The sequence below is a fragment of the Patagioenas fasciata genome, chromosome 2 (assembly GCF_037038585.1).
Source record: "Patagioenas fasciata isolate bPatFas1 chromosome 2, bPatFas1.hap1, whole genome shotgun sequence".
In the NCBI taxonomy this organism is placed as follows: Eukaryota; Metazoa; Chordata; class Aves; order Columbiformes; family Columbidae; genus Patagioenas; species Patagioenas fasciata.
The window spans coordinates 144,459,877-144,485,084 of NC_092521.1; the positions used below are offsets into that span (position 1 = coordinate 144,459,877).

At 36.2% G+C, this 25,208-nt stretch overlaps 1 protein-coding gene across 7 annotated transcripts in view; it reads right to left on the minus strand.

The window, feature by feature from the left end:
- Positions 1 to 25,208, minus strand: part of ANKIB1 (ankyrin repeat and IBR domain containing 1) — a 92,276-nt gene that overhangs the window by 9,983 nt on the left and 57,085 nt on the right. For all 7 annotated transcript variants that reach the window (XM_065830756.2, XM_065830758.2, XM_065830755.2 and 4 more), the window contains exons 5-15: positions 19,765 to 19,882; positions 15,974 to 16,182; positions 13,666 to 13,754; positions 11,777 to 11,921; positions 10,258 to 10,424; positions 5,956 to 6,044; positions 5,009 to 5,139; positions 1,377 to 1,511; positions 738 to 824; positions 579 to 645; positions 36 to 181 (exon numbers count right to left, since the gene is read on the minus strand). In XM_065830756.2, coding sequence (XP_065686828.1) covers positions 36 to 181; positions 579 to 645; positions 738 to 824; positions 1,377 to 1,511; positions 5,009 to 5,139; positions 5,956 to 6,044; positions 10,258 to 10,424; positions 11,777 to 11,921; positions 13,666 to 13,754; positions 15,974 to 16,182; positions 19,765 to 19,882 — 1,383 coding nt within the window. The remainder of the gene's footprint in view (positions 1 to 35; positions 182 to 578; positions 646 to 737; positions 825 to 1,376; positions 1,512 to 5,008; positions 5,140 to 5,955; positions 6,045 to 10,257; positions 10,425 to 11,776; positions 11,922 to 13,665; positions 13,755 to 15,973; positions 16,183 to 19,764; positions 19,883 to 25,208) is intronic.

Below are 25,208 nucleotides of genomic sequence, written 5' to 3' on the forward strand. Positions count from 1 at the left end.
TAACATTAGAAAAGTAAAATATACAAATGCGTTACCTGCATAAGTTCAAATATTTCTTTCTTTGTGCTTTTAGGCTCCAAGAAGAATCCATAGGGATAAGAACACTTAAGAATGCGGCGAGTTTTTAGAAGCTCTTGTACTGCATCTTCAATGAATGTGGTATCAGGACAGCCTCCCTCAGCTGCAGGATGAAACAAACATTGTGAAAATATTCTCCTGCTGATGTCAGCATTTCTTTTAGCATAAGTTTTTCTCTGAAATGTAATTTATGTGCATGTTAGTTAAATATTTTGCAAGCAAACAGCAGCAGGTTCTCAATGACTACACAGTGTTCTTACTAAAGAAGTAAGCACCAAATATTAGCCTCTCCTAACTAATCCTGCTTTCTCCTTGAGTCTTTGGAATAGATAAGTTTTACTGTACATTTAGCTTTCATCCACTGCTTATGAATTCTAGTACTGGAGGGATCATATCACACAGCAGACTGATGTGAGCTCTATCCAAAAAAAATAAGGGTGTAGTCATAACAGAGTCAATTTGATTTCAGATCGAATTCACAGACCACAGCAAATACCTACTTCCACTGAGAGCTCTACTCAACTGCTCCATCTTTTCTTTGGCTGTTTTTAGAAGGCGCTGTTCTAACTAGAAAAAGAAGATAAAGAAAAGACAATAAGATTTTTTTTGGGGATTAATAAAATAGAAAGAAAAATCAGTAAAAATAGCTTGACCCACACCTGGTAGCTAAGTTCATGGTTCTTAAATCTTGTGTAATAGTGCATAAACCTATCAAGCTCTTGAAATCTTCTATGCTTCTTTTCAGCCTGGAAAATAATGGGGAAACAAAAAACCACAATAAATCTTATGAGTTAATGTAGCAATCAGCATTAGATACAATTGCATAACCAACTGCTTCTATTCCCACTACGTGTAAAGTGTTGTACACAATGCTGCTGAGTGCCAGGTAAGTAAACAGACAAATGTAGTTTTTGAAATTCACAAGTCTTTAAATACTACAACCGAAGGGTTGATACACTGCGTGTGCATGCTATCTAAGCAGACTTTCCAAATGCCAAAATGAAGGCATGTCTTCTATAGTGCACGGCAGCTAATTACAGTACCAGCATGCCCATTTCCACAAAAGGAAACCATGGCACAGAGAAGTAAAATGACTTTAGTAAAGTCAATCAGTGGTCGTTACCAAAGCCAAAAGCAGAACCAAATGTTACGTTCCTATCCACAAATAAGCAGTGTTTTCTTTCTGCCCCTTTGGTATATTTAAGGTTGTATTTTTCCATTTAAAACTCGGGTTTGGAAGCATTCTGCTTAAACTTATTCTAAATAGAAAATTGCAGCCTTAGCGCTATTTTTGTTACCTCTACTGTCATCTCCTTGGACTGCTCCTCTACATGCTGAATAACCTCATAGCGAGTGCATCTGTAATAGCCTCCAGTGGAAGAGCTGTGCTTCTTCCACTCTTCTAAGCATATCCAGCAAAAGTCATATTTGCACTGCAGAAGAAAAAGGAACAGGGGAGAAAAAAAGAAGTTGATACATTGTAGATTTGCAGTTATGCATCACTGTTCCTCCACTAACAGCTGAATTAACATAATTTTGAGTGTGTTTACAGTCAAAACAATTTCTGAGGAACCTCCTTACTATTTATTTTACCTACTACAGAAGACCTGGGTTATCAAATCATGTCACGCATAATTTTTGTTCCCTGGATCACAAGACTGTGTTGCATCTACAAGTTAAGTTTTAAGTGCATCAAATAAATCAAATGATAAATATAGCTGATCAGGCCTGAGTTTCTGTTTTAAAAAAAGTCTCATTTTTTTAAGCGACACAGCAACTGTCCACGAGAAAAGGTGATTTCTTTCCTAAAAACATGATTACTGGTATTTTTGTCGTGTGGTGTTCCCAATGCAAAATATTAGTAACAATTACTAAAGCAAGAGACAAAAAACAGGAGATAAAAAAACCTGAATGTAAACTTTGAAGATAGATTACTTCAAGGTGGGCATTGTCTGCATCAACTCAGCAGGGAGCTTTCCAAACAGGTAACACCTTACAAGAGGATCTGACTTATCCAGGCTTCTCTGCACCAGAGAAGTTACAACTGTGTTATATATTTTCAACTCAGCACTGAGTTCTAGTTTATTTCAAAACAATTGGAAGCTATTTATGGATGGTCAGGCAAGACTTTGGCTTGGTGAATTCTGTTTATTTTATCTGTTTTACAGATGAGCAAAGAAAAAATCCTGAAAAAATGAAGCAAAAATTTACATTAATAAATATGAAGCTATTAACGTTATTATTGGAATTTGGTAAATTAAGCTGCACTTCTTCTCTCTTTGATAAGCTTAACCTGTCTAGGAATACCTATTCCACACCAAATGTGTTTAGCAGTAGTTGTTTTATACAATCAATTAGATATATTACAGAAAGAAATGAAACCTAATTATTGCATTGTAGTTTTGCCAACTTTGTCTCACCAGTGGTACTGATTTTCTTCTAAAAAGCAATGCAGACTGGAGTATTTCTTTCTGTTATTGTGCTGCACCTTGTTCTTAAACAGTTTTTTGAAGCTGCTTATTTATAGAAAATAGTAAGATGAGTGCTGAGAATGAAGTAGGAGAATAATTGTGTATAAAAGTGTTAAGTGTGTATCACTGCATCATTTGCCTGTAATTCAAACCCACTCATATTCATCATAAGAAAAAAAAATAATTACAAAATATTAAAAAAAATGTATGAAACAAGTTGTTTCACAAGCAACAGAACTAATAATGCTTGACTTCCTATTAATTTATGCATATATGCTCCTACTGCAATTATAATCTCACCTCTCTCATATGATCTCCTTCTATGACCACTCCACCATATCTTCTAATCTCCCACATCTCCAAAAGCCTCCTCAAAAACCCCAAGATTCATTTAGTGTTCCAAGACACTCCTTCAATACCTCGGTCTCACTGAATGTTCCAAACCACATAAAAACATAGAATGGTTTGGGTTGGAAGGGACCTTTAGAGGCTATCTAGTCCAATTCCTCCTGCAATGAGCAGGGACATCTTCAACTAGATCAGACCATCTGTTTCTACACATCTCCCAAAGCCCTGAGCTCTGTTTATGTGTCTTTATGATCACCCAGCCATGCAGCAGCACCGCCCAGCCTTCACAAACCACATCTGCCTGGCCACCGCCTGAGCCAAGCAGAAGAGGTAACTGCTGAGTGGGTATTTCAGCCTCTCTCTTGGTGTCAGTACAAATTAAGTCTCTGCAGCACAGAGCTACCAAGTTTCATGAAACTTGCACTAACTGAATATCTGTGAATCCCCTTTGTGTCTGGTTCAAAGCACCCAGAAGGTTAAAAAAAAAAACATACTACAGGTGGGGGAGTGAGAGAGCAGAACCAGCTAAGCCTTGTGTCCTTAGAAACTGGGCTCATAAACCAGTATGATGCCTGCCTAAATACAGAAATGTGACTTTAGGAGTAAAGACTGTCCTCTTGTACAGCAAGGCACCTGTTTGCTGCTAAGAGGCAGCCGCAGCTCATTCCATCATGGACTTGAGCAAAGGCAGCGAGGGCAGAAGCTCCGTCACAGACCCTTTGGTGGAGGAGGAGACAAGCGAGATGCTGACTCTGACTTGCGTCTGAGCCCCGCACTGGGCCTGAGGACACCCTTCCCATCCTTCCTCACTGGGCTGAGGGGAGGCAGCTTCTGTTGGCAGGGATTTCTCCACCAGAAAAGGAATCCGGCCCTTTTAAGGATACTTAAAGCTGTTTAAAAGGTACAGCATCAAAGAAAAAAAGACAACTGTGGTTGTCAGCCAGTGCCTTGCAAGGGTACTGTGTTAAATTATCTACATTTAACAGTGTTTAATGGCCAAAGTAATCTCCAGCCTGAATCCATATTTTTGTTCAAGTGAGATGATCTCAGTGGCAAAAGCTGCAACAAACACACCTTTTACAGAATTTTACGGAATTTAGGAGCTCTTTTAGAAAATCATTTAAGAAAAAAACCCAAACCAGTAAATTTGGCATAAACCGAAGTGGAGGAGAGTCTGTTCTCCGCTTCCACAGACAGAAACAACAGCAAAAAAAGACCCAACCTTCATATCACAGAAAGAGAGAGAATATGTGATAGTAACATAAAGAAAATGTGATCTGCATAGTAATGGAGAGAGAGAAACACACTTCCAGAAAAAACGAGAATTACTTTCTAAATCTCTTAGCTTTTTATTGGAGGCCAACTATGTCAAGTCTGTGCTACTTCCTTATTTTTAATGGTGCTCTTCAAAAAAGCATTATCTGTAGTTATATATTTCTACATAAACAGTATTCTAAATATGGTGCTTTTAATTAATTTGGGAGAAAAAGCATTCTCAAATGATACTGAACTCACAGCAAAAAGTATTATTTCTATTTCTGTAGCATAGTTCAAATTCATGACTACTTTTTTGGCTGCTGTCACCAGTATGTTTCTTTTGGAATTACTCTTTGCTGTCTTTTTATCCCTACTGATTAATTCCTGTTTACAGCCATCTGAACTTCTCTGTTTTGTTGCTATGTTAGAGAAATAATGCAAAAGAAAAATGCAGTAAGGCAAAACCTTCATTAGAGCTTACCACTCCTTCAAATGTTTCACCTTCTGCCTAATAAAAATGCTCTTTCTCTTCTACATTATTAAGGATGATTAAACTATCAATTATTTCTGTTTTCTTAAGTTTCATACTGTATTGCCAGTAATTCTTAGGTGTTCATGAAATTTTGATCATTACAGTGTTCACCTGCCAGCCAAACAGATTTCACTAAATACGAAACATTTTCTAAATACACGTAACCCAGCATCTGTCAATTATCTAATTCTTGCAACAGGTTCCATTAGATCTCAGGTGTGACATTCAGAGGTTTTGGAAGTCTGTGCTCCTAACACGTACACGTGACATACACAACCTGAATCATAGTTTCACAACATATTATATGAAGGGTCCTTCTCACCTTGGCACATTGCATGTGGTTGCAGCCCTCGTTCTTCTGAATTGGAGATTTGCAGTTGGCGCATGGTTTGGAGTTTGTTAGCAACCACAGGCAGTTGGCAGCATCTTCATACGCCTCACTCACTCCCACAACTTTTTGAGGGTGACAGGAGGATGCGGAGCATGCAAAAACAGAGAAGTTGAAATTGTACCTGTGTAATCTTTTGTGAAAATCATGTTAGAAAAGATATATGTTTACTTATTTCTTGACAGAGTATAATAATTCTTCATGATATGTATTACTCACATATAAATATATAATATAATCACACATTATTTACATATATTTCTACACATACATTTCTATAGGAATTATTATATAGATGACATTTATAATGCATAAATGATAAAATACATAGATGAGAAGAATTGGTATAGTTAGACAAAGTATGGTCTATTTTGCCTCTTTATAAATTTTTCTATGGTTTCCAGAATATTTGTAACATCATATGGGAAGCTCTGAACTGTGGTAACCAAGTTAAGTTAGTATTTCTTCATATTACTGTATCTTTTTCTGTTTCTGTTGACCGAGGAAACGTCTGTCTTGCGTAAACCCAACCTTTATTAGTTGTTTCAGTAAAAGTTATTTAACATTCAGGAATAAATCAATAAGTTACTGTAAGAAATCTATAAAAGGAAGGGTTTTATAGGTTGTGACTGAACCACATGCGGATTTATGGAGAGGAATGATTTAAGGAGAACAGTCTGCCATAGTGCTGCCTAACATGCAGTTCAAGTATGAAGCAGCCTCTCATTCAGGGGTTTAATTTTCCTCCTCTCTTTTACCCTGTTTTTCAAGAAATGTAGAGTTTTTACTCAATGGAACTAAAAAATCCCTCTAAAAACTAAACACCTCTTTTTTTTGTGTGTGTGTGTTAAATTAACCCCTGCCCCCAGCATGACTCTTACGTTCTTCTGGTTTCATTTCAGATATTTTCTGTAGCCAGTCTTTCCAGGTTTGACAGTCACAAGGTTCATGTGCTTCACCAAGACATTCCCTGAAAATTAAGATGTAGACACAATAACTCATCATTTAGATATTTAAAGTTGAAATTGGTTCACACTAAAAAACATTGACACTGAGCAAGAGACGCTAAGACTTTAAGTCAGGGAGATAAAAAGCCATGTAATTAACATTATTTTAAAATATTCTCCAAGTAGTTGCTCAAAAGCATCATTAAGATTCATAAATAATGTAAATGTGATGGAAATGAAAGGAAGGGGAAGGGGAAGGGGAAGGGGAAGGAGCTTTTCAAAATTACAATCTGAAATAAATCAGATGGTTTGTACTTTGTTTGAATTATGCCCCAGTACTATTTTAGTGTCACAGAAAGTGCTAGTATAGTGTATGTGATAAAGGTAAACCAGAATAATGAGATTATGCAAAACGAGGTAGACTGCTAGAGCTGAAATGCATTTTATGTAGAATTACTTGCATCTATTTAGTTGCAATAATTAATCTTTAGGTGGATTCAAGCTTTCAATCTAGAACAAGATCCTAGCCCTTCAACACCAGAATTAAGTATTTATGGATGTTCTCTCTCTCCACCAGAGTTTCTTCCATGGGGTCGTTAATTCAGATACATGGCCATAGTGGAGAATCGAGTCCCTTGAGCTTCTCTTGAAGAGACTGCTAACTTTAAGGATGGCAATCACTACTACATGTTGGCAGATACGTGGCTTCCAAATGGTGCTTGGGTGTAGATGTGTCAATATGGACTCTAGATTTGCAATGACTCCTTTATTTACTGGAATGGCAGCAAATAGCCTCAGACATCTGTTACATCAAACTAAACAATTCAGAGGAAGTGTATTTCAGATGGGCAACAGCTGCATCAGAGCACATGCAAGTTTTCTGCAGATGCAATGGTTGCTCTCTCCAGGGCAGATGCAGAAGCTACATCGATACTCTTCTGATTGCTCTTGTGCACATCTTCAGCAGGAATGCAGGAACAAAGAAAAGGTTGCGGCACCAGTTTTCAGCTTTTTTCCTCGCTAGCTAGTCTGCTATCAAACAAGCTTGAATTCACTACACAAAGATCTCTGGTTTGGAGATACTTAAGATCTGCAGCTGGGAAAGATTTTGCTGGAATGAATAACTAGTCTGTAATGAGGTGATCTCAGCCCTGATTGAAAATGGAGACCTTTCACTTCTGTGGGACAGCAGTACACACTCAAATAATTGACTTAATGGAGCCAAGACCTCTCACACAATATTTGTTCCCAGAAAGGACTGAAATTAGCAAAAATAACTTAAACAAACTCAGTTTTAAGTTAAAAGCTGATTAGTCAATCTCTTACTGGTGGGAGAAGGTTGTGTCTTTGATGCTTTCAGATTTGCAAACTTGTGAATTTTAAAAGAAGTGCAATCATATATATGTCATGTATCTGCATCTATACTACAGTCACAACAGAGTTAAAAAACAGCTTCTCATGGAAGTTCTTTCCTCAGCCCCCTCCAGAACAAAGGGTTTTATACTGGGATGCCATCTTACTAGAGTAAGAGCGTTGAGCTTATTGCTCATAAACCTTCCTATGAAACGAAGTTGTATTTTGGATAGACTCCCTGACAGCACTGAACGAAGGGAACTAATGACAAAGGGCTGTGACAATTAAGAGCGTTAGCCTCCCCAGACTGCCTTCCTCAACACTCAGCAGGATGATTGATTTGAAGGTGCAGTACATACTCAATAGAATTGCAGCAAGTTTCAACAAGTTAAAATTCATGGAAGGGCTAAAAGCATGGTCCAAGAAGAATGCAGTTCAGGATTTTTTTTCCCTTCATGATAACGTTTGCATCATATAATGAATTTTGAATCAAAACAGCAAAGCACCACTGCAACTTAAAACTGGCTTCCCAAGTGCACCGGTAGAGATGTCTCTCCTACAGGAGACTCTGCTCCTCCTCTCCATCTAGGATGAAAGGAGCGAGGAGGGAAGGTGCAAAACTCGGTGTGCACTACCTGCTGCAACTGTTTGCCAGAAGTGTCTCCTTGCCTCAATTCCCTGTGCTTCTGAGACAGCATAAAGGGGTTCTAATAGGTCAAATGTGTCTTATAATACACAGATGTAGGATTTGTGCACAGTTTTCATTTGTACTACATTTAAATATCTCAGAATGCTTTTTCTGAAAGGGAACAGAACTTTGTAACAACAGATTACATTTTGTTGAAGGTGCTGTTTGTGGTGGGTAATTCTAAGGAACTCTGTACTTAACAGGAACACTCCCACTCCCACATGAAAAAAAAAAAAAGGAAATTGCTCAATAGACTCAGAGAATTTTTTTGCTTTCATGAGCAAGAAGGCTACAGATCCAAAAAAATCAAGTAATTATCAAGGGGCTGGTAGGGGTTTTCTAGTACATAAATTCCAAAGAATCTCTTACTAAATTCAGGATCAATTGCTATTGCGATGTCTAATGTGTGGATTACCTGGGCAAAACTTGCAGAACTGACACAAGTAGGGAACTGCGAGATGTGTTGATTGGTTTTTAAAATATAGAGCAAACTCCCTTTAAGCATGCAGTCATGATGAAAACCCTCTGAACTGAGAATACACTTTATTTTTCTCCAGAGGAACCCATTCATGCACAGGGTTTTTGTACCATAAGACTAACATGGCTGTCCTCAGCAAATGGTTCTGATTCATAGCACTGCAGGATGCTTTGCAGAACTTTCTTGCCATTGCTGAAACTCCTCACTCCATTTTGCGGGGACGAAAAAAGGTCTGGGAAAGGCCTTCTGGGACATTTTGCTATTAAAATGAGGTCTTTTTCCAAGACCTTAACTGTATTTGCTTGTGCAATATCTCAAAGCATTAAAATAAAAAGGACATTCAGAAATATTACCAGGCAACATAAAAAAGACATTTCTTATAAAAACTAGGCACTGAGAGGACATTTTCACACTCAGAGGACATCCTCAGGAGCTCATACATTCAGCCCATGCAAAGGACACAGAAGCTGCCGATTTCTGAAGGATCATGTCAATATTACACTGAAGTGGTCTCAAGCTTTGTCCCTTCAGGGTAACAGAAAAATTGATTCTCTGTCTGTGATCAGAAGCAAGGATGAAAGGATTTCAAGTTTTTGTGGAATAGTACTGAAGTTTGTTTTATGTTCACTGGTAAAAAACATTTTCTGTTTTATTTCAACAGGATTTGTCATTTTCCAAGTTCTCCATCCATTGTGAACAGCCTCTTCCCAATAAGTTCTCTTCTCTGGCTTTTGCGGTTGTTTTATTATGTCTACTTTCCTCTTGTTCCTTCTTTCTTTTCATTCATATGTGGAAAGCAGTAAAATCAGAAGCTTCTTTCATTAAGAGTCTTATCATACTTGGAATCATGCAGATTATTCAGGATCTCTTCTTCTTGCTTCATGTTTCAATTGAAAAATAGAAAGAAGGCTTACTCAGCTTGTCTGGATGTCTGTATACTTTGCTTGAGCCTTTTTGACTTTCCAGCAGCGAAAAGGACATTCCACTACAATAGTCATAAACTGACAGTCTCATAAGCTCAAAAAACTAGGAGAGGGGGTTTGCTCTGTACTTCAGAAAAATATCCCACTGCTTTTTGGTTTTGGTTGACATTTTTGTTGTCCTTTCTCGGAAGTGCTGAAGACAGGCAATCTGAGGGATGTTTTTTAAATGACTTATGGCTTTTTACTCAAGCTTGTATTCATCTTAAAACTCATCAGAACATAAAGTGCTGATCCTAAAGTGAAACAACGATTGGAGAGATCTGGCAAACAGAACAGCTATGTATGAAGCAAAAGGTCATTCATAGTTCTGTTTAAACTCCAGCTTCCTTGATGCAATTCTACCAAAATTCAGCAAGAGCTAAAAATTGCTGACTTTCTGTGCTACTCTTCAAAATGCACCATGTTTCTACCACTATCACTACCACTATCCAGAGCAGACACAAAAATCCCTTCACCAATATCCCACTTCTGTGTCCTCTCAGAACAGATCACAGCACTCCATGCCACTGTTTTGCACCAGACAGGACCAATAATGAGTAAGACAGCATTATAAACCTTTGCTGTGCCCCAAAATACTAAAATATTTATGGACATGAAGTTATCTGGTCCATGGATGCAAGATAGTACAGTCATATACCATCCCACACAAATACATGGTGCTAAGTGGGACTTTTTAATTAACCCCTGGAACAGCAGTGACTGTGAGTTTATGTAGGTAAGTTTCTAGTACTAACCAGCAGAAAAGGTGTCCTTTGCCACAATCTACAGCAGGGGCTTTTAGCATGGGGAAGCTAAGTGTATCCGATCCTGTTGAATTTGATCCTTGTCTTGTTAGCCTTACTGCTCTTTCACAGCCCGGTATAGGACACCATTTAATAGCAGGATTATTTTCAACAAAGGCCTGAGGAAAAAAAGGAAAAAAAGGAAAAGATTTTACCGCATAAAATCAGATTTTGTCATTGATATAAAACAATCTGTATTCATAATTCTCCTTTGATGGAACAAAGCCAAAAAGCGTAAGGACAATCTTGTAGCTACTTTGAGAGAGGCTTTTAACAATAGGGAACAATTTCATCTCCACCTTTTTTTTTTTTTTTTTTTTTAATTGAAATAACAACAGTACTGCAGACTTAGGCCAAGATGCAAATGACTTACATCCCAAACAAAATGCTGAATGTGTGCAAGTCAGTTCCTTTGTGATCTGGCTTACTGGAAACTTCTACTATATATGCACTTGCAATACACTTATTAACAGAACTGACTCCTTTAGCTGAAAATAATTAAAACCTTATTGATTAAAACAAAAATCCCATAACATGTCCCTCCTGCAATAAGCCTGAAATCAGAAGTACACTAACTCAGGAATTTACCTCCCGTCTTTTCTGTTTAATGTATCAGGTCTTCTTTTACAAAACTTATATCTAATAAATGAGGAGGCAAAGGAACTTTCACTACTTCACTTCAAACCTATGCTGATCACCAGCCACTTGAAATACGAAGATGTATAAGATTAATCAGATTTGGTAGTTTAATTTGCATCTTACCATCTATGACACTGTTACTGTGTATTAAAGAGACTTGTCACACAAAGTATTATAAACCAAAATGTATTTCTCTACTTTCTTTTGCCCTGCCAGCATTGATAAAGTAGCACATTATGTCAAAGAATAGTTCATTACTATACTAGTATAAAAGAAAAAAAGGTGAATTAAAATTCGTTTTAACAACCAAGTTGCAATGATGGAAATAAACATTAAAAAAATGAAACAGGAAAACTAGCTCAAGGTTTTCCTACTTCTCCTCCTATATACAGTAATCATGTGAAGCACTGGATGGCAAAAAATTAAGTAATTCACTTCTGAAATAAATTTTATAAAGGGAAACATGTACTATTTCTGAATGTAAACAGTGTGTTGGTAATGAAAATAATCCAAAAATTCATAAAAATGAAAAACTTCCTACTACCTGTTCAAACATTAGTTTGATCAAATAATTTTATTCATGCTGCATTAAATTACACATTATGGAATTATTGCATTTGTGCTTAAGGAATAAATACAATGTTCTTCTTTCTCAGTGGTATATCAAACACTGATATTATGGCATATAAGATAAACAATAATTCAGTGTACATATTAATTTATTAATTTCCACTTGGAAAGCTACAAATATACTGCAGCATTTCACACAGAAGTCGTATTTCTTATAAAATGAAATACAGTACAAGAGTACAAGAACAGTTTGATAGTTTACCTTAATGTCAAATTGAAGGTATCTTTTGTCCATCTCCTTGGAAACCACACTTTCTATGATGTCTACAGGCACAAGCTGGAAACAATCATACGCTGGGCAAAAAATGTTGTGAGCTTCACCCTCCTGAATTTTCAGATTCAAAAATCTGCCAGAATTTTGTCAGTCAGTATTTGTGAATAAAAAGTAAAAATTAAAAAGTGGCTGAGTACTTTACACTATGTTCACAGATATTCACGTTAATCAATTTTTAAGCAAAGAACAGGAAGTACCTCTTTCTCTACCTCTCCTCAAAAGGGAGACAGATTTGATGAACATCGTAATGAAAAGAAAAAAGAACACCGTCTTGGTTCAAAAACGAGCACTGTCAGCTATGCTCAGCCCTATGTGTTTGTGGTTCCCATCCTTGCCATTTCTCAGACACAGCTCTGCAATGTTTAATTAAGCTGAGCATTATTTCCAACTTAAATCAGAAACGGAACATGTAAGTGTAATTAATCTACGAAATCATCAATTTGATATGCAATTAATTTTTACAACTCTGCTAGTCAAAATAGGTCTGCTCTTGGAAACAAATTTCTAAACTGAGATCTTTGTAGTCCCTAAGCACCAGAATGTGAGATGGAACGAGCCCAGAAACCTGCTGAGAGCCAGACTTTAACTGACAGTGCACAAGGTTGCTTAGTTTAAAAGCTGTAACTTATTAATCTGACATCAAGGATGTCATCTAACTGTAATCATCCAAAGGACAGGCAGCTATTCTAAGTGAGCCACCTGGGATCCTTTAATAGTTCAGGTAGAGAGGCCTGTCAATTCTTCCCATCTTAGATTCCTATCTTAGAATGGGAAAACTCAGTCCTGGCTGTGCTCCGAGTAACTTTGAAATGACTGGCTTGGAAAGACGAATCCCACCCTAGAGGTGCCACTGCCAGCACTTGCTTGACATTGAGCTGGAGCTCTGAGTGCACGTGCAAATCACAGCACACACAGTTCAGCACTCAAATTAGAAGCATCATGTCAAGCTACTGATCTCTCGGTAACTTCTGCATCACTGCATAACAATTTGCAAGACAACAGCAGCAAGACTATTAATTTGCTTGCCACTGAAAGTAATGCCTTATAAAAGCCCGTATAGAAGAGAAAGTGCTCTTCCTTAGCACAGGAGGAACGGGCTCATAGGAATTGGGCTGATGTGCAGCAGAACTAACTGTGCTAGTGTGATGCTGTGACAAGACACTACAGTGGTACAGTTCAAGTGGTACAATCTCTTGACTGAGGACAAATATTAATATAATCACTGCATACAGATATAATTGAACCTGGGAAGCATCATTAATATTTATACTAGCATAACTGTCCAGGTCCAAGTCTTTCCTAGCACAACTATTTTGACTTAAAAAAAAAAATGTAGTAACAAGAGCATTACACGAACAGAATGTATAAGTTAACTCTACTCCTCAGTTACTAACCCTCAATGTAAGAAAGCATTTTAATTGCTTCTCTGACTGGAAATGGATTTATGATGCCTAAGTTTTGTATGCTAAACTCAGAGATGGAATTAGGCATGTGCTTAATTTAGAAAGTGTAAACCCCAATGCTGCCAACACCACACACACACTGAGCAAACCAAGAGTAGGCTCATCTATTTATGCACAGGCTTGAAATGTTTGCTTAAGAGTTTTGTTGAATCAGGACCTAAACGAACGTTATGTAAGCCTACAACAGTTGATAGCCATGGTGTATGGCAACTTAAATATTCAATAGGGTCAAACCAGCAACTCTTGGAAAGCCAAACATTACTTTAGCATTAGCCGTTTGTGGTCTCTGTGCTTTCCCCTTCAAAATGACAACTACAAAAGTTTCTCAAAAGATAGAAAAGCACATTTACTCACGCCTCCCAGCATGCTCTGCAGAAGTCATGTCCACAAGGCATATCCACTGGGTCTTCAAACACAGAAATATTACACATACAAATGTCACACTGTAGATGAAAAAAAATACTTCTGATTAAGAAATACCCTAAAGCCTTTTATGTTGTCAGCAGGACACATTACGTTGGAAAAATCCCAGCAAAAATTTAAAGAAGTGCTCAGTAGGGCAAAAAATTTAACTGTAACCAGAAAAGAAGTTATTTAAGCTATAGAAACAGAAATGGCACAGATGAGATATCCCTGTTTCTATATCTTCCTATCCAAACAGCACATTTTGAGGCATCTTCCGTCATGTTCTCCAGCTCAGCAAGTGCTTCAACCTGCAGAGCACTGACACCTCAGAATTAAGAGCTCTAGGGACAAAAGGGACCTGAGTTTTTCAACAGCTTCACAGGCAGCCGGAAATGGAGTTTGGAGATGGCAAAAGCTACAGGAAATGTTCAGCATCTCACACAATCAGGTCCAAATCAAGGCAGAGCACAATTTGGTTGTGCAACAGCACAAGTAATAGTCTACACAGATACTGTTTTGAAAAAAATACTTTGAGGCTCTTGATCAAAATAAAGAATAAGTTAAGCTAAAAGTATTCCAACAGAAGATACCACTGCTGAATTTTATACAACTAGGTACTATAGAAAAAACATTGAATACTGAGACCCTTACTCTGAAAACATTTAAAGCATAGCTTTAATGAAACTACGCATAGCTTGTGGTTAGGTGTGAAAATAAATAATCCTGGTCTTCAAGGAGTACAGACAGATTTTTCTTTCCATTGGAGACAAGATTCCATGAAAATTTACTTGAGCTTTCAATACTTTAGATATTAAACACATAGAGGACATTTTCAAAAAGTTATCTTACGGTATGCTGCTTTTTAAAAGCACTTGTGTTACAGCCAAAACCAAACCAAACCAAACAAGTGGGTCTTTTAAGTGCAAAACTTGATGAAGGCATTTATTGTGTAGCCAAAATAAAATTTTTAGAAGCTGACAATTCTTCAAAAAATGTTTGCTATTAAATTTATAAGAGTCTTCATTTTTGTTTGAAATGTAACTTTAAAATATCAAGTACAGAACATTTACTGGAACAGTTTTAATTATAAGATAGGATGTAAATGCAAAATCTGAAAAGAAGCTTTATAGCTTGTGGTTTTATTTTATCTATTGCTTTTAGTTTTTATTTTCCTGCCAAAATGAGAACACATATTATTTCATAAACAACATTTTGAAAATATTATTTTGATAGCTCTTTTGTAAGATTTTTAAAAGAACAGGAATACCAAATGTATAACTCTGGATTCGGATTTAGATACACTAGATGTAGAATGGTGATCATTATCCAAACTTGCACTCGGGCCTTAAGGATCATCAATTAAAAACAAAGCACACAATGTAAAACTGGAGACACGTAATTTTTCATTACACATTTTAATTAGGAAGTATTCCCAGACAATATTTAACTGCTAATGTAAATAAATCTATGATAACATTATTCCTTCTATGTATCTTCTTTTTCAGCATTTTACAATTTAAGAAATAAAAGATTTCTGTGCAGGAACGCAAGATCTTTATTTGAATATGAGACCTAGGGATGATCCGTTTGCAACACTGCATATAATGTTCTAGAAAAATGCTTAGGTCATGGAGCAAAAGTTTTATAATGCTGCAGCTGTGGATTATTAAAAAGAGAGCTCTGTCTTCCAAAAGAACCACACTGATTTTAATGAAAGATGCTTTCATATTTCAAATTTGCAGTAGCCTTGTAAACTGCTTGAAGCAGCCCACACATAGTAAAAGTAATTATAAGCTTACAGTACACTAGTGGGCTGACATTTCAAAATGCAGACAAAGAAAATTTTGTTTTCTAAAGAAAAAAATTTCAAAAGGCAGGGTTCACAGCATTGAGTACATTTAGGGACATGGATACAATGAAAGTGAACATCTTGATAAGTATGAAATGAAAAGAGAAGCTCAAAAGAGCCAAATGCACTGATGTGATTGTAGCTGGATAAAATGCTACTTTGTAAGTGACAGGCAAGGTGAAAACAGAGTGCTTTCTATTAGCCAGATGCTTAATTGTGTTATTATATAGAATGTTTAAGATGTCAGCCTCTCTGCTCACCACTTTTGGCAATGAAATGCTTCCCGTCTTCACAAACTTATTTTCAGAATGAGATGACAACGCAGCTCCCGTGTCCGCTTAGGTGCGCTATGTTTAGAAACGAGCTCTTCTGCCCTGCTAACAATTCCAGATCTATTTACAAACTCACCACAGCTGTCTCAAGGTCTCCTGGCGAGGGGCTGGTTTCGTCGGGGGAGGTCACAGAGGAGCGAGTGGTGCGCGGGGTGCGGGGAGAAGGGAGCGTGTCCCAGGCGTTGTATCCGCTCGGAGGGGGAGTTGGCATCTGCACCCCCGAGCGCTGGCAGCAGTTCTCTGGGTTCGACATCCACGCTTCAAGTAACTTCTCCCTGTCCCAGTCTGCAATAAATGCACAGACACGGCAAATTATGCAGCTTGCATGGTGCAGAATATATTTTGTAACTGTGCCCTCAAAAGAATATATAAACACAAGCTAAAAAAACCGGGAAAGAAATAAATATGGTAAGTGGAAGTGAATGGAACTTTAGACATTAAATTTTACAGAACACATTCCAAGATACTACATAATGCAATGTTTTTATGTAAATAACTGCATTGCAAGCATCTCCATTCCCTGTAGTATCAGTCTTAAATATAATTATTTGTATTATTTATTTACAGCAAGTAGTAGCGAGGAGATTCAGAAACCAGAATTTCAGTGACTTGCAAAGACAGAACAAAATATAACAGTCCTTGCATGACAGAATCTTCTGTATTTTCCTTTTTTTTGAAAAAAATTGTTCAATATGGATTGACTTCTATCTACCGTGGTTTTTTGAAGAAAATGGAGGCAAGTGCTACAAACGAAGGAAGAAGACTAAGAGAAAATGAGATTACAAAAAGATTTGTGAGCTAACGAGTTACCAGTCTTCATTCGTGCATATGACAGTTATGTATTTCTGGGGAACAAAAAGAATAAAACCCCACCTGATTGCTCAAGGTATTTCGCATAGTCTTACTACATTTTTCTTCTATAATTGTGTTACTGAATGCTTTACTTTTATTCATAATTAACATTGCCCATTTATATACAAACAAAGAACAACTGAAACAAATTTATTATGTATGAAATCTTAAAACTGAATAAAATCTTTCTTAACAATTGTTTGAAATGCTTTATGTTTCTGCTACCCAAGAGTAATACTAAATACATCTTAAGAATAGTGAATTTTTCTATTAAAAAATTCCTGTATTGATTTGAATCTTTAAGTATTCATACTACGCACAGATCAGATGAACCAGAATTTCCGAAGTAAAGAGAAATTTTCCAATTTTCCTATCAATTTAAATAGATATTTTGAAGATTTTTTTTTTTTTAAAACGCTAGGTACTGCCACTGGAAACTCAATGTTATTAATCAAAAGATCTGTGATATTTTTATTGAATTTTACATTTTATAGGAAAAAGACAAATAGTATTCCTATACTGTATTAATGCTGGAAAAAAAATGCGTGTTCTAAGCACTGAACTTAAAATATTGTCGTGGTCAAATAATGATTGCTGTCATAATAAAATCTGTTCCCTTCTAATATGAAAAAAAGGCTTTGAGCTGGAAATGATTTACTGACCAGGTGCCTACTTATCTACAATAAAACATATCACGGGTTATAGTTTACTTTCATTTGTTTAAAGACATGTAGCCTGAACATATTGACACTTCAAAACATGTGACTTTTATTAGCATTTGTCAAATTATCCTAAGCTGATAATCTTTCACAAGGAGCTGATTGATGCTAAGATACAGATAAAATTTGCTAAAAGTTTTCTTGAGCTCCTTTGTTTGTATTGTATCTTTAAAATTACTCAGAGTTAAGAGATGCTACTAAATGGATTCTACTGTGTTTTCTTTACTAACGTATGAGTTTTAGTAAAATATGAGGTAGTTATCCTTGCTGAATTATCTCTCTTTTATCCTGAAATGAACTGCTTTATCATTAACTAGAAAAGAAACAGGAATAATTTTGAAAAAACACTTGTAGAAAAATGGTAGTGTTATTTATTTTCATGACTGCCCTAATAATTTTATCTTGGTCTAACTCTAAATGCTTCTGTCTCTTCATGAAAAAAAACAACACAAAACCTCAATTCTTACAGCCTGTGTCAGTAGATTGATATCATTGTATGATAAAAGAAAGCAAAGTCTGTTGGATTAAATGTTACATATCTGTAAACCATTAAAAATTAGTACGTAAGAATGATCTTTCAAAAAATCTAAGACATATTTTTCTTATATTAAATGTGAATTAGGTGAGGATTTCATAGTATTCTTCTACGTATTTCAAGATTAAATGCAAAAACATTACGGTTTGGCATTTAATGTTTCCCAATTGTCTAAGCATTTTGTAAATAGCTCAGTTACTCCCTTTATGAGGCTGAACCAATTCCATGCCTTCAATTCAAATAAAACAAATTATATTTGAAAAATTTCCAGCGTATGACTACAGCTACAGGCAAAATAGTTGACTTTCTCATGACTTGCAAATTGTCTGTGTTTCTTTCTCTGCACTGGTCAATTGCATTAAGTTACTGCGACATCACTACAGCAACATCAGTAAAATGACCTTTGAAACACAGACTCATTTCTTCTCAACTTTCAATTCCAGCTCACTAGATGCTGGCAGACGTTTCTCCACAGTTCACATCAACCTCACTGCTCTTGGACTTGCTATGGCCCGTGCTGCAAGTTTGAATGGTATTGCCATAATTTTCTCCTTCAAAATATCTGCACAGGTTACAGAAACTACCTACCCATTTAGTAAAATATTTAGCCTTAATGAGAGTATTCTGAGAGTCCAAAACAGCATTCAAATATTGCACATATTATAAATACATTATAGAGTGCTAAACAAATAATCAACATTAAAAAAGCATACACGCAAAGACTGTGCCTTAAATATCATCAGACCGGCACAAGTTCAAGGACTTAATTCAATGTCAAAAGAACCACAAATAATAACGATTAAAAACAATGTAAAAGAGATGAGTTTCAGGTAGCATACCTCCTCATGAAAGTGTGCCACAAGTTGTGGGTTTAAAATAACATTTTACTATTTCACTTTTCCTTCTCCCTTTTATTTTCACAAGGAGCCCACAAAAATAATAGGGTATGAAAGCTTAATCCAGCAACACAGTGATGAGAATGCAACTGCCTGAGTAGTTCTTTGGCACACAGTAACAAGGCAGATGCTTCAGTAAGCACAAGTTTTGAATCACTGAATCAAAGCCTAAAGCTTCCACTGAGTTTCAGAGAGATACTTTTGTCTGGATTCTGTATATCTGTTCTGAACTCAGTGTATCCCCATTTTGACAACCACAGTTTAAACTACATGACAAGTACAAAGACTGATTTCAGTGAAATTAAACTAGTTAGGGATATACACACAGAAAAGTCTACTAGAAGAGCTAACTATAAAAATCCTTCAAATGACAAACACTCATTTGCTTTAACTGCCAAGGCAGTTTTGAACCATTTATTACAATGGTAAGACTGCTTTTATTGCAACAGTAAGTAAATTAATAACTAAAATTGGATCCAGTTTTATACACGAATATATAGTGGCAGAAAACCATAGGTCTGTCAAAAACAGGTACAATGATTCTGACTTTTTATGACATATAAAACCATGAAAGTTCTACTTCTGTGTCTCTCGGTAAAATAGGAAAACTCTGTTTCTCCATACTACAAAAGTTAAAATGTCTGTCATTATAATTTCTAGTTTGAATCACTTTCCTATCAATTTCCCTGTCTGCCTTAATGCTTTTTGACATACTGCAGCTGTATTTTTTCTAAAGTACTGTATGAACTGTTTCCTGGTATTTGATTAACAGTTACTTCTCTTTCACTTGGAAATAAAAAGGAAACCTACAACTAGAATTTTGATTTTACTGAAAAGTTTGTTAGTCTTTAAGATTTTGGATTACCGTGTGCGCGCAGTAGAGCTTCTGCAGTGAAGAGCGGGGCTTGGAGCATGTCAGCAGATTCCACGATCAGCATGTCCTTCAGCCTTCGCAGGTCCTGAAGTCTCAGCCCCTCATATGGCTTTGAGAAGAAGAAGAAAGACAACTTATGTCTGGTAGTATTTTCCAGTTAGTCTAATTTCATATTAAAATGAAAACATTCAAAGCACTGTTACCGATTATAATCTCAACTGTGAGGTAAGATGTGGTGGAATTTACTCATTGTGAAGACCAATGACCACGCAAAGCTACACAGAAACACTGTCATTTTGCAATACTTATAGTAAGATCTTCGTACATTTCAAAATCTAAAAGACAATATCTCCAGAGTTCTCCATTTTAGCTGGAGGCCCTGTTCAAATGACGAGCTATTCTAACATTGACGCTCTCTCTCTGAAAAAAAATCTAGATTTTCACAGAATCCAGCTGAATTTTGAAGTGATTAAACTGCAAGTATTGTGGCATGGGTATGAAAATGCATGACTAGATTTGAACTAAGGATTTCAAGGGAGAGCAAGAGAAAGGACAGGTTAACATAGACTGGATATATATCCCCTGACATAAACTTTATATATGAGACCCGTTAAATTTGAATTGATCTGCTGGAGGATACATTGAGACATGAGATAGCGAGATGGGACATGTTTGTGAACAGAATCAGGTACAGGCAATATCCACCCTCATAGAAATGGAAAAGTCAGTCATGAATAGACGAGACATGTAGTCAGAGGTTCACAGAGACACAGAATGGTTGAGGTTGGAAGGGACCTGTTGGTCAAACCCTCCTGGCTCAAGCAGCGTGACCTACAGCCAGCTGCCCAGGACTGTGTCCAGACAACTTTTGAATATCTCCAATGTTGGGGATTCATTGTACATGAAGAGGTCAAAACTCTCTTTGAGAAACGCTGGCCAACTCTGGTAGCCCTACACACTCAGAGCAGATCATCCAGCAGCCTTCCTGCTCTGGAGCTCCATCCCCTTATTAGAGCATGAAAAAAGGTCAAATTAGAAAAACAAAAAGGTAATAATGTGAGGGTTCTGAATTAGCTCTAACCAAGATACTAGAGATGCATACACATGTTTTGCAGACTCCTTTTTAAAACTAAGAACATGACAGCAAATATATTTGTTAGTGTTGCACAGGGAAAAGGCCCAAAAGGTAGAAGAGAAAAACAAGTGGAAGGAAGTGTACAAACAATGGATACAGAAAGTATGTAAAAAAAATATTCGTACGTGCATTGGTTTATATATATAAAGGATAGCTAACAAAAGATTTAAAGCATTTGACATAAAACTGATATGTGCTCAGGACTAATTAGGAATCTGGTAGCCAAGTGGCAATTATCTTCACCAATTTGGAGAAGAAAGGACACAGAGCAGCAGTGACAACAGCTAAGATCACACACTATTACTATTTACTATCTATATTCTGATTTTATGTAGAACATAGTCCAGGACCCTCCAGTGTCAGGTAAATATGCACACACATGCAAGCACACATACATAGACAGGAAAGAAAACACTGGTTCTGTCCTCAGAAGTTTACCATTTAAGTAAAACTCTACTGCGCACATAACCCTTTGAGGATACCAAGCAGAAGGCAGAAGAGATGGAGAGAATGGATACCATGGGCTTCTAAATGATTTTGTTCTTTTGAGACACCTACTCTAAAAATGTAGCATGCTTCCTACATTCTAGATATCATAATAAACTCATAAAATGCATCTAAAACCATAACTGACTCCCCAAAGGACCTCTTCTGTTATCTACTCAGTAAAATAAACAGGAACTTCTTGATATTAGAAACTTTGTGATTGGCAAGAGTAATGGTGCCATGACCCTGCACTGGGTCTTTGTCCTTTTTGGGAAAACAAGAAAACCAGAAGAGAAATGGACTATGTCTTGACCTTTATCTTGATTGCCCAAGTTCAGGGAGTTTCTGTTTCCTTCTATTGCCGATCATCCACGACTCAGTAAAGGACAACCTGAATGTTAATGGCTTGTACTGAAATAAATCTGGGCCACTTGATTCATAGCATGCTGGAATTTGACTGACCTACTTAATTTCTTACAAAAGAGATCATTTATAAAAACATGTCAGGGAGACAGGCAGACAAACAGCTGGGTGACTGAACAATTATAATTGTGCAAATATACTGCAAAAAATGGAAGCAAAGAGAAAATGGTCTTGACCGAATCTGAACTGCATTTTGAATTGCAATTGTAAAACAAGTAGCTTTGTCAGCACAACAGTACTCAATTCTTGAACACCAAATATATCAGAAAAAGAAATATTTTTTTTCTGTTAAACCTGTCACACATGTACATATTTTAGGATGCAGTATTTTATCCTGAAATGCAAATAAGCTCAAAGTTATATTTAAGTGTTTGGTTCTAGGTCAAACACTGGCAATTATCTCTCTTGAATAAGACTATTATATTATCTCAGCTGGAGCATTCCACACAACCAGCAGGGATTTTTTGATCCTGTGGTTTTTAAGAATCCTAATTTTATCTTTTTAAGTAATGAGGGAAATATTTCTTAAGAATGTGTTTGAAACTTCAGACATTTGTTTCTTAAAATAATATATGAGTTCACAGAAGGAGGAAATTTTAAACTGGCACTATGAAGTAGTTTAAGCTGCAAATTCCAGAGTGAAGGTTTTAAACAATGAGAACCTTTAAAAATGTTAATGTGTACAAGACAGAGTTTTGTCGAGACTTGTGAAGACACAGTCTTTAATGATAAAGATGTATATCCTTTATGTAATATAGACGTTTGTCTTTAAGTGCTTCAAACATTACTGATCTCTGCACTGCCATATACTGTGAACGATTTTGATTACAGCTTATGATGCTCAGAAATCTTCTTTAATACTCATTTATGGAGGAGTTCTATATTAGTATTTCATGTGAAAAAGGCATTTTTGAATATTAGCATCATTTCACTATATAATGATTTTGGAATACACTATTTGAGTTACTCTTTTAACGCACTGATGAGCTTCTCACTACAGATTTCAACACTTTTGTATTCTCAAGGGCCCTAGTTTTTACATATTTTATTCTCAGTTTTTTACCACTAATATTTAGGTATCATAAATGATGTAAGTATTTTTCACCTGAAAGTATTTTTAATATGTAAGCTTATCATTTTAACAGTTCGTTTCAAACTAATATTACTTTCAATTTTAAAGTACTATTACAATAGACAAGGGCAAAGTAAGTCTTTGCTACAGTGATGACTATATAATTAAATGGTGTCGAATACACTGAATGTAAATATCCTCCTTTACGGGTGGACGGAGTTCTATACTTAATGGAGTCATATATTTTAAAAATTATCTATACTCCATTTAACTCATTTAAGTATATGCACTATATGTATATAAATACATATACATCTTAACTACCTATAGTCCCTTTCTCTCCTTTCACTTAATAAACTATTCTCTATCTGTAGAAATAAAGTACATTTAAATCATTTTGGATAACTCATATTTATGATATTTGCATTATATGTGTATTTATATGACATCAATTCTGGAACTGAAGAAAACTATTCCAAGTACTCTACACTCAATAAATCTGTGATACACCCACTCTAGCAGGGTATTACTACAGTGTTCAGTGGCACATATGTAAAATGAACTAAGAAATTATATATTTTGCTATTGCACAATGTATTTCTCTGACTGAGAGCCAAAACTGCTCTGGATGATCTGAAGTACTGCTCATTCCCAGGCATTTCCTATGTAGATCTGTAACACTGCATGATTTGATTGAAATGAAGGTTTCTGTTATCTATCAGGGACACATTACCAAGACAAATAAGCTCTCATGCTAAAATAAACAGCAAATGAAACGACTGAACAAAAGAAAAGACTGTACAAATGAAACAACCAAAATCTACAGAAGTAGTTAAAAAAAAAATCAGTTACAGTCATACCATTTTGTGTAACTTCAATTACATTTAAATGATAAATACAAACCTAAATTTCATGTAATAGATTTTTTCCGAGGTTGTTTATCAACAAAACAAAAGTACGAAGACCAAGAAGTTAATCCAAAATACTCTCCTGGCTTGCTACCTTTCCACTGCCCACAAATCATAGGCGGATCTTCTTTCACTACAACTAACTACAGTGTTAAGAGAGTCACAGTTTATACTCCATTCTTAAAAAAAAAAGCATTTCTATTTTATGTACATTCGATGTACATCGCTTTCCTTTTCCTTCAGCACTCATGTAATTCCTTGGTAATATTTCAATGTGAAGAACCACACAAGTTGGTTCTCAACATTAGGAAGAAAGCTTTGTTATTTACTCTGAGTATACACTCTTAATTCAATGACACTGCACAGAGTACTACAAAAATCTTCTGCTCTGTATGAAAAAGAGGATTATTTTATTCTGTAAATATGGCAGATCTGGAAGAGGAGGTATTGGGTACTATCATGCCAGATACTAATGTGCATATCATAAACATCAGAGCTAAGCCCATTTGGGTGTGTTGCCTGGGAAGAATCCTAGTCGTGGTTTTCAAATGTTTTCTCTCTCCTCTAAACTTCATTCAAGAGACGAAATGACTTTGAAAATGCATTTCTTGGTGTCCCAAAGTTTTTTATTTCTTGTGTTTCGGAAAGATGTTACAGGGTACCACAAAACAATTACAATGTAAGTACTACGTTAAACCACCAATTGATGTACCAAATTCCAGGCTGCCACTTTCCAGCTTGTGAATCTTCAGAACATGTGGGAAAGCTGCCCTGGTGTGTCAGATGGATCCAGGTCTGCAGGGCTGCCTGCATTTCAGTTCTCATGCTCAACAAGTCAAATGAGGTACAGAACTGGATCTTCTGACAGTCTCAGTGAAGTGACCCCAAATCAACATAATCACCCTTTACATGAGTCCTTTGTAACTATGAAGTCTTTAAGCTGATTTTGCTCTGAGCATCCACCTCAAACAGTCACGAGACATTATTTGCTCTGGCTGAAAAGCCTGTTCAAGTGGTTCTTGATTTCCCCACCCACACTTCTAAGTTCACTATTCTCTTAGCTGTGCTGGTGCATATGTCAGCAAATCCATGGTATAAATATAAACATAAAAATTATTCAGGATAAATAAAACAATTACATGTTACCACTCTTTTAAAACTGTTTCTTCTTTCAAGCCAAATAATTTCTATGATCCAGTTGACAGCATAATCATCCAAATAGTTCTACCCATACAACCAAAGGAGTGGTAAACTGCAATCATGGCAGGAAACTGCAGCAGTATTTTAAAGTGGTTTTGCCAACAGAGAAAATATAATTTCAGACTATATTCCTATGACAATTTGGGTGTCTCTATATGGGAATATTCAGAGTAACTAAAATGAGTTAATGACATTTGTTATTTCAATGTAT